At 41.9% G+C, this 10,232-nt stretch overlaps 1 protein-coding gene across 2 annotated transcripts; it reads left to right on the top strand.

Moving 5' to 3' along the window:
- The first annotated feature begins 497 nt into the window (after window positions 1-497).
- Window positions 498-9,658, top strand: alkbh3 (alkB homolog 3, alpha-ketoglutarate dependent dioxygenase). Of its 2 annotated transcripts, none has more exons than XM_080002019.1 (10): window positions 498-521; window positions 1,041-1,127; window positions 1,422-1,525; window positions 1,621-1,655; window positions 2,104-2,151; window positions 3,596-3,699; window positions 5,516-5,604; window positions 6,605-6,814; window positions 6,930-7,028; window positions 9,240-9,658. In XM_080002019.1, exons 2-10 carry the CDS (start codon window positions 1,052-1,054, stop codon window positions 9,363-9,365), a joined length of 891 nt encoding a protein of 296 aa, XP_079858145.1. In that variant the 5' UTR covers window positions 498-521; window positions 1,041-1,051; the 3' UTR covers window positions 9,366-9,658. The 2 variants fall into 2 exon arrangements, with proteins under 2 accessions (XP_079858145.1, XP_079858144.1); XM_080002018.1 differs by having other exon boundaries at window positions 498-661.
- Window positions 9,659-10,232: the final 574 nt, after the last annotated feature.

Genomic DNA, 10,232 nt, shown 5'->3' with positions numbered 1-10,232 from the left:
CGGAGGAGGAGTTTCTCTGGCGTGTCCGGCAAGAATTTTACCTCCCGTCAGAAGGTAGATTCAACCTAAGGGGCTATGTGAAGATGTATATTTTTCAAGTGTAAATCGGCTTTTATGTACTTCTCAGTAGTTATAATGTTGAATGCGCTGTGTTCCATTTGTATTTCTGATGTAACTTGTATTTCTACTTTGTTAATAAAATAATTTAAAAAAAAAAAAGTGGTGTATTTCTAAAATGCATGAAGATGGCCTGAAAATCAATGGCACACACTTATGGTAGACACCTTCTTTTAAACCATTCCTATAAATCATTACACCCTGATACCAGTATTAATTTCTCATTGTTGTCAGAGACTTATTAAATCAGAATCAGAATTTTACAGTTTAATTTACTTTCCTCATAAATAAACCCAAATAATGACCAACCAAGAGCGAGGAACCAGCTGCTTGATTGCGTCACATGTAAACAGGAAGTGACGACAGAGGGGACGCGGTGCCTCCCGCAACTGAACCGAGAGCAGGTGCGGTTTGTTTTCCCTTCGCCTCGGCAGTCGACATTTAGCTGTGAATGGCGCTTTTTTCTTTTGCTTCACATCCCCAACACTTCAAAAATACTTTTTCCCCAAAACGAAAGGGACCGAATTTGGGGACCGAATTGGGGGTAAAGTTTACTCTTTTTACGTGACGCTCGGTAGGAACTGTACACCAATGTCATTGTTCCGGGTAGGGGTTATTTTTCGATGACACCCAATGGAGGCACGCTTAGACGGGTGTGTTTTGACTTGAGTTGGTTATGACATTGTAAATTAAATGCAACCGTGTCAAACTAGGAAATTAGATACTATGACATTAACAAAACAACAGCGTTTTTCGTTTTATTTATGTCTATAGAAGAGAAAACATTTAAGCTGTTATAAGATAAATAATTGAGTTGAAAGTAAAATGTCGATAACTGCTTTAGTCCTTGCTTTAGTCCTTTAGTCCTTGCCTTGACTGTTATCGTCAGTGCTAAATCGCTACGAAAACTATATCCACCATAGATGTATCAGTGATGTCTGATAAGCGTCAGCGTGCAAGAGTCCAGGGCTCGTGGGCCAAACCGCTGCCCAAGCCCCCCAAACCAGCAGGTATGTTCTGCAACACACACAGCTTCGAAACACAATCCCCTTTGATTCAACAAAGCGTAGGGCAAGTGCTATTGGGCCGTGGTTAAAGTTCTTACTTGATTCTGGAATGGGTCTGAACTAAAAACAAAAACATATTTTAAAATGTAACAAGTACAGGCTGCCTATAAGTAAATTGGGGAAAATTACATCACTAGCTTTAAAATTGTACAAAGTGAAAATGTAGCTCAAGTACATGAAAGTCACCAGCCTCTACCTTCTAATCTTATTAATCTCTGCAAAAATATACATTTACAGCTGGAGTGGTGCCTAGAAACCCACAACCCCAAAGTGTGAACCCTCCTCCAGCCTCCTGGGGGGGTGGATTACAGCGAGCTTTTGAGTTTCATCAGCCCGCCAAGGTGGAGTGACAGCACTAAACAAGTGAAGGAAGTACTATGGAGATTGAGTTAATGTGTCTTAACCTCTATGCCATTCTCCCATCTCCTCATCGCAGCCAATCAGAGAAATTCCACCAGAGAAGTTGATTGAGTAAGTTACCTGTTGAAATATATTCCTCTCCTCATAACCCACATATCCACACTTCTTGCTGCCATTGTTAAAGTTTTAGTGACATATTAAGACAGGTGTTGTTGGAAGACATCATCTCTGTTCCCTGGTGTAAAATAAATGTAAATTTCTTATTTTTGGTCATGCAGAGTTTGACCAGAATTACTACATAGCTGAGACCTGATACAGTGCAGATCTGTATAAAATTATAAATTCTCTTAGATCAACAGAACACTATTTTCCATGCCTCAAAATGGATGAAAGATTTTCTGCTTCATTTATAAAATGAGAAAGAAAATTGCAGATGGAAGATTCAAACAAACCACCTATAATATTTAGACAATTTTTTTTATGGATGAAATTTGATTGTGAAAGCCATAATTTCTACATCCGCGGTATTCTCTGATTATTGTGTGTTATTATTTCACAGACAGACAGGGGACCATGACATCAGCTGTGGACCCTCTGGTGTGTCCAGGTGGGTACAGTCTTTCAATTAAAACTTCCATCAAAGCAATTGCTATTACAAAGAAACCAAAATAGGATTTGTAATACTCCTCAAAAGACACAGAAATGTAAAATATCATTAGACATAGAATAACAAAAAAGTTGCCACCCCTCAACCCCCCAAACTGGACACAATGTGGCCCTCGCTTCGTTTGTATAGGGACCAAATTCCTTTCCTGGGAATCAGAACCTTAACGTGGTGGAGGGGTTTGTGTGCCCCAATGAACCTGGGGGTTTTGCTGTCTGGCGCCTGGTAGGGTCGCCTCAGGTGAGGGGCCAGACAAATAACAATCAGGAGACCCTAATGAAAAGACCTCAGACGGTTGGAAGAACCTCGCCCGGACTTGGGAGACCGGGGCCCCCTCCTGGAGCCAGGCCTGGGAGTGGAGCTTGCAGACGAGAGCCGGTGCTTGTGTGGGAGGTGGAACCAAACTTCTTGATAATAAAGGGCAACACAAATGCAATTGAATTGACTTGAAAGTGTGTGGACATTGCTAAGTAATGTAATGCAGGGTTACCAAAATCTCACCACGATGCATTTTGTTGTTGTGGAGTCAAACCCACTAGGTGGCAGTCATTACTCTTGTATGTCAGGACCCACTGTAACCTAAAGATATCCCTGAGGAAAAAAAGGTGTTTTAAGGAGAATAGCTACATAATTAAATGTGTAGTAAACAATATTAATACAAAGTAAATAAATAAATGAGCAATAATCAGTAATAAGTATTAAATAAACAGATAAGTTATTGAATGCTGGTTTTAATTCCAACACAGTCTCAAGCTTCTGACCTGAAACTGGATCAAATTGTATCTGTTGTGATGATCATCACTGCCATGATGCCTTTAAGCAAAGCTGAACACCCTTTCTCTTGGGATCGGCATTGTTCTAGATGTTGAAGAGATTTAAGTTTTTGTGTGTGGGAGTTTATTTAGAGCCAAGTAGTGCAATGGCGGGTATGACAAGTCACAAGAACCTCCAGGATCAGGCTCTCTACTCTCTGTGGAGCTCAGGGGACTTCAAATACTTCCACATCTGTCACAGTTAGACGTTCTACTCCATTTGGGGACACTTTATTTTTAAAATTGTTGTTGTAAAATAATCGTGTCAATATATTACAAACTACAAGGCTCTTTAACTCGTGAACAATCAGTTGGTTTACTGATCTACACAAGAATGTTACTGGTGAGACACTTTGGTCGACACTTTGAAAAGTTGAAAGGAAAGTTGTATTTTAAGAGTCAGCAGTCTAGTTAGTCGAGAATTTCCTTGCCAGTAAACACATATCACATATTGCACCTGTTTTGATGACTGTTTAGTTGTGTCTCTGTTTGCAAGCGTGTGGGTGTATATGTGCTTGAATTTATCTGTGTGTTTGTGTCCATCCATTCACCTGTGTGTTTGCTCGTATCCAAAGGCTGCGTCTAATATGTGGGTTCCTGGCCACTGAGGAGGCTGACTGGATGTTCAGCAAGCTGCTATCAGAGCTGCCCTGGTCCCAGAAAACCAACTACAGGCAAGGTGGGTACCAGAGTCACACAAACAGGGGGAAGGGATATAGGTACATATTGTACACAGGTACTTATAAGCTTTTAATTTTGATTTAATTGAAATTTTATAAGCTAAGTTAAATATAAATTGTGCCCTGTTAAACCAATTTATTTTTTTATTTTTTTTATTTTCTGAGTACCGTCATATTTTTGAGCAGATTGTAAAGAAATGAAGAGAAAAAATAACATACTGTGATACACACCGTACCATTAAATATCAACTGAACTGTGATATAAAATTTGGATTGTACTGAACCACCCAGGCCTGGAAAGAATAATTTTCATGGCACCTCCTGACAACGAACCTAATTAATTGTGAGTGTATTGGGACTCACGCTTTTATGTTTTAAGCTGGCCGCACTTTCATTCTATTGAGAGACAAAAAACAGGCAGCAGACAGATGACGACACGTCTTTCTAAACACATAGCGGCAAGAGGCGGAGGTATAGCACACTGCTTCCCTCTCCAGAATATTTCAACAAAACGGTCAATCTGATAAGATGGTCAAGAAGAAAGTTTGAGGATGGGGTGTAGTGTTACCCCCCCACACACACTTTCTCTCTGCCACTGTCTGACCATGGGACTGTCTCTTCGATTCCTCTTCTGTCTGCCTCTCTTTCTGTCTCTCGTCAGTCCTGCCTTCTTTCCTTGCCCTCCACCACATGTCGAGTCACTTTTTCCTCAGGGCTCTAAATAGCCACTTTTTTGTTGATCTTTTACGATAGCGTCTATTTATAGGGACGGGTCAAGCTTTTACTGAGTAGATAAATGAAATCCCACGTGGTGTAACTGTGAACCTCGGGGTCCCAGCTGACGACCAGACGTGGTGTTTGGGTTTCACTGTGTCCTTGTACAAATGGGGGCTTTTGCCAAAACACTTTAATGGCAAAGAACTAGTTCTTGGAAGATGTTTTGCTGTTCCCAGAGAGACAGGGGCTGGGAAAAAAATACATTTTCACTGTTTTTCACGATTATTTCACAATTATTTGACTTTGGAAATATCATGCATTTATTGAACTAAAAAGAAAAAAAAAGTCATTTTAACAGTGGCTTTTCTTGAACTTTAAATATAATTCAGCTGAAAAACAAATTAAAAAATAAATGTAAAATAATGAGAAATAAATATATAATATATATTATATACATTGAAAAAAATTATATAACTATCATTGTCGTCTGAGGACAGTCTGAAAATTTCCTGAATCTGCCCTCTGTGATTATACATGGTACGGTTAGACCACCGGCGCACATGTGCTACAACAGCCTGACTGAGATTGAGTTTAGGGGGGGCACACCGCTGTGAAGGAAAGGGGTGCGCTGCATTTATAACACAAGACAAAACGAGATTATCATGGCAAAATGGAATAATCATGCACAATAATCAATTTATCTTGATTATCTTGTTTTCATAATCGTAATTGAAAATGAAATTTGATTAATCGCCCAGCCCTATGCAGTCTCTGTAGAAACATTCTCACAGGGCCACAAATGTGGAATGATTTGTTCTATATGTAAAACTCAAAATTCCATGACCCAGTTATTGGTACAATAGAGAGAGATGTATATTTTAGGTTCTGAAGAGTGTGGCGTGTGTCTGTGGGTGCTGCATGCATGGTATGTATACAAACCAAGAAACGTACAAATCTTCACAGTTTCAGAATTGTGTGTGTGTGTGTGTGTGTGTGTGTGTGTGTGTGTGTGTGTGTGTGTGTGTGTGTGTGTGTGTGTGTGTGTGTGTGTGTGTGTGTGTGTGTGTGTGTGTGTGTGTGTTGTGTACGCTTGTGCAGGCGAGGCCTACGAGGAGCCCAGATTAACCTGTTGGTTTGGAGAGTTGCCCTACACCTATTCTCGCTCCACCATGGCAGCAAACTCACAGGTTAGACCAACACACCTTTCTTTCCTGGGTCCCTAGAAGGGTTGCTACATACAAGATAAGAATAAGCTCAGCTCTCTTCATGTAGAGAGTTTACCCATGTAGCCCTAAACTCTGCTTACCGTGGCTTCCCACTACGTTAGCAAGCTAGCAAGCAAACTAACCCATTGCAGTTCTTTGTGGCTTCACAGTATGCATCATGGTAGAACTACACCAGCCGCGTTGGCGCAGCGTACGGGTGTGGGGCTGAGCATGTTTTTTTCCTGGCTGCACTGGCTAAGAGGTGAAGCGTCCCAGACGCGTCTATGTTGTCGTAGAGAGAGGGGGAATATTGAAAACAACATCGATTTAAATATTTTTTGACCAACAGTTTGATAATAAGTTTTATGTCTGAAATACCACCAATGCTTGTATTAGTTATTTTGTGAAAAATATGAAACAATCTTTGTGATTTTTTCTTATTACTAATAACTTTTAATATAACTGAATTGTGAGCTACAACTGTTAATTGTTGAAATTGGTCAGTGGGACATCGGTACTGTGGTATTGTATTGCATTACTTTTCCATATTACATATATGTTTTTTAATCCATATATGTATTACATATGTGCCGTGCGCAGTTGAGAAAAGAAAAAGGCACCCCTGGCGCAAAAAAATAGAGAAATGCCACCGGACCCCACGAGGGTAACATAGGCAGTGTATCTCCAACAGTGGATTAACATGGATTTAATAGGAAGCGTGCACTTAGGGCGTGCCGCGCCCGTACGCTACACTAATGCGCCTGGTGTAGTTCTACCGTCAGTTTGATGTGTGTAGTCTGATGAATCCCCTTTTTGCTCCAGCTGCTGCTGTTCCTTATTCAGAGATTACATTGGCCAGCCACAAAAGAAGACTGAGACAGTTATGCCTTGGTCTGCTAAATGAGTTAAATATTGCTTTGCTGCAGTATTCCCCTTTAATACCCCCCCTCCCCCATAAAGATTATTTTTTCTTCTTATAAAGTGGCATCCATTGCTCTTGACCCTCCGTGGGGCGGTTGAGGGGGCTTGCGGGCAAAGCTTCGACTCACTGCTATGTAACCTGTACCGGGACTGCAAGGACAGCATCGGCTGGCACAGCGACGACGAGGCCTCGCTGGGGCCCGCACCCACCATCGCATCCCTGAGCCTGGGGGACACCCGGGTGTTCAGCCTTCGCAAGAAGCCCCCACCGGTGAGGAGCGGGGAAGATGTTGGATGTGGTGTTTGGGGTGGGGTTACAAACTAAACAAGTGGGTGTGCGCAAATGTGTTCATGTCTGTGTACATGCCTATGTGTCTATGTATCAGGAGGAGAATGGGGACTATACCTACGTGCCGAGAGTGCGCGTTCCCCTGAGTCACGGAACACTCCTAATAATGGAAGGTGCCACGCAGGATGATTGGCAGGTATGCTCCACCAATCAATCCCAATACCATGTCTCTCTCTCTCTCTCTCTCTCTCTCTCTCTCTCTTGCTCTCTCTGTGTCTGTCTGTCTGTCAAAATTCAAAAATGCTAAATTCTTCGGCAACCTGAGAAAATGGTGTTGATTTACAGTTTGAACAAACAGCAGATACATAAAAACAATCAACCTAAAACGGATGAAACATCATCAAAATACTGAAGAAAAAGGCTTAACTATAGTTTTGAGATGCTGAAAAGTACAGTATCATTCCTCAAAAGTGAAAAGCATATGATCACTTATTAATTTATTATATGTAATGTTATATCGGGTCTTTTTGGAGTCAGTCTGCAAAGTCAGCCTTGTGTGTGCATGTAAAAACTATCCACAGCCGCCCCTGTAGAGCAGATACTGTCTACTTCTACAGAACCAGAGAAGGTCAGAGGTGTTTTATGGCGACTCTCGCTGAGTCTCCCCGAAAATGTTCCCTTCCTCCTGAAAGAACAGTTGCCAGAAAAAGAGCTGTTCTGTCGGTTTAACTCCCCTGGTTTTACCACAGTCCACCTCACCTCATCACCACATTCTCATTCCGGGACGTTTGAAATGATTGGATTTTAAATATTTGTGCTTGCCTGTCAATGTTGGTGCCTGAAGAGATTAGTATCCTAGAGTCCCGAAAACTATTAGTATTTGTTTTGACGTTTTTGGTGTGCAAAATGGGTGGAGGATACTGGGAAGCGGAAAGAAAAGCGCTATATTTGCTTTCTAGTGATTCAGAATTTTTTTTAGGCCATTTCTTTTTGTCCTATTTTGGCAAAATGTTAACCCCGACGATTGAAGAAGCTTGCTTGTGAACCAAACACCTGTTACAAAATCCAGTGGAGCAGAGGACGATAGAGAGAAGAGAAAAGAGTGGAAGTGTCACAGGAAGTGTGACCTTGTTTACATTCTAGAACCCACATGTTTTAATAAGTAGTAACTGGGTGAACCTGTTTGCGCTATGAAGCAAAAAACAATTCAAAGAAATGTATGCCAAAAGTGCCCTGTAGCAGCAGTTTCTAGAGCAATATTTATTTTAAATTTGAACCCATTCCACTCCCACGTGCGTAAATAGATCGTTGGGGGGGGGGTGTACATTGAGCATTCCTCTGTGCAACTGTATGTGTAACCTCTGTGTCCAACTGTGTGTTCAAAATGGAAGCAGGGTTAAAGGAGAAGGAGGGATTGAATGAGAGCCTGCATGTTCCATAAACCTTCCCTGGCCCCAAAATATCCGAAAACAAAAACATAAACTGGGACTGGAAAAAAACAAAACTGCTGGACTGAACATTGATCTGTGTGTGCAGCAACAGGGGAGAGAGAGAGACCCCTGTCCTTATCTGGCGTTTAGGGTTCAAAATACTGTAGAAAGTATGAATAATGGGGGGGGGGCTCTCGTCTGTGCTTGTCAGTTTATCTCATGAAGTGTGTGTGTGTGTGTGTGTGTGTGTGTGTGTGTGTGTCTGGCCTCCCAGAGGAGCCTTGTTTTTGCAATGGGTCATCTTTGTGTCATTAAGATGTTTGACAGCTGTGTGTGTGTGTGTGTGTGTGTGTGTGTGTGTGTGTGTGTGTGTGTGTGTGTGTGTGTGTGTGTGTGTGTGTGTGTGTGTGTGTGTGTGTGTGTGAGTGTGTGAGAGTGTGAGCGTGCGCGTGTTGTTGCTCGAACCATGTGACATTGCAACATTCTCTTGTTGAGGCAGTGACGTGTGGAAAAAAACACAAATCCTTCAAGTGTTATTAGAACTGCTCCCATTTCCCATGTGGTTTCCATTTTTAATCTGCCCTTTGTTTGGGTCTGTCAATACAAAATACGTAATATAATATAATATTCACAAGTATGTTTTAATCAGTGTATAATCACATGAAAATAAGAATGGTTGTGTTTTGGTTACCTTCGAATGAGCCGCTTTCATCTACATGGGGCGCGGCCACGCTTTGCGGAGGCGGCCGTGTTGCACCGCCATGTTTCTTCTACCGCAGCCCAGAACGCATGGAGAGCCACAGCGTTTACAGAGTGGAGTCTTTGTTCTTAGGATTTCTGTTTTTTTTTTTGTTTTGTTTTTTTGGACAGCAGGGGACCGCAGGTAGAGACTGGTGAAGCAGACATTGTCTCTCTAAAGTTCTGGAACTAACTCATCCGTTTAATCCATGTGCTTGTCCTTATCTGTCCCGCAACAGCATCAGGTGGCCAAAGAGTACCACGATCGAGGCCCAAGGATCAACTTGACTTTCAGAACCATCTACCCTGAACCCAGGGGCCACAGGCCGGGGTCCAGCCTCCGCTCCACGGCCAAGCAATCCTAAACTTCCCCCGATTGAGGAGCGACAGGTCAGAGGGACCGAGTGCTCAGTGGTCACTGAACAATAAGGGATGCTGCGAGATCTGATGGTGACCCACCCAAGAGCATACGATCACCTGGACTCTCCAAGGTAGAATTTAAACTCGCCCGGGTAGCCTTGGTCCGGAAAATGTTTCATGATTTTTATTTATATTTTTTTCGGATTAAAAGTTGAATTTACGGTTTCCTTTAAAATGAAACATTTGTACATCCCACCCTGTTGAACAGAATTGATTGAATAAAACATAAATAGTGTTTCGTGAGTGTCGGTATTAGGTGCTTTACAACATCTAAAAAGCTGAAGAAAAAATATCAAAGATAAATGGAATAAAAAAGATGATTGAGGTTATCATGTCAAGGTTCATTCTCTTGCCAAATGCCAGTGTTAGCTTTTCAAACATTTAAAGGGAGCTTTTGCAGTTGTGATTCGGTAACTCTTATTTTTTTACAAAATATTAACCAGTGATACTGCGGTACATCTTGTTTTTTGCAATGGGTTGAGCCATCAAAAAACTCCACCAGCGTGACTCTTATTGTCCAATTCATCTCATCTAATACTTGCATGTTTATTTTCGTTGCTTGAAGTAAGATCGCCTTTATGTTTGAGATATGAAACAACCAAAGGGGTATAAGGTCACCATCCCCAGGTTGTGTATCAGCGTAATTTCCCTAAACACGCGCGGTCCCTCGTGGTAAGTCGATCTGGTTCTACTATACATTTAGTCATGGGACGAAGACGCACAGTCTGGGGCGTTGCTGTTCTTCCCAGGGCAGTCAAGAGGGAACCTGGCTGCCATGAAAAGTGAAGGAACAAGCAAAGTGGCCAATTACA

Source organism: Zeus faber (assembly GCF_960531495.2).
Source record: "Zeus faber genome assembly, chromosome: 6".
Classification (NCBI taxonomy): domain Eukaryota; kingdom Metazoa; phylum Chordata; class Actinopteri; order Zeiformes; family Zeidae; genus Zeus; species Zeus faber.
The sequence above is the reverse complement of the archived record's forward strand: the minus strand, read 5'-3'. Positions and strand labels throughout refer to the sequence as shown.

Coding starts and splice junctions, on each gene's coding strand:
- alkbh3 (XM_080002019.1), top strand. CDS start 1,052: ATGTCTGATAAGCGTCAGCGTGCAAGAGTCCAGGGCTCGTGGGCCAAA. Junction 1,128..1,421: donor CAAGCCCCCCAAACCAGCAG/GTATGTTCTGCA, acceptor ATACATTTACAG/CTGGAGTGGTGCCTAGAAAC. Junction 2,152..3,595: donor GGACCCTCTGGTGTGTCCAG/GTGGGTACAGTC, acceptor TCGTATCCAAAG/GCTGCGTCTAATATGTGGGT.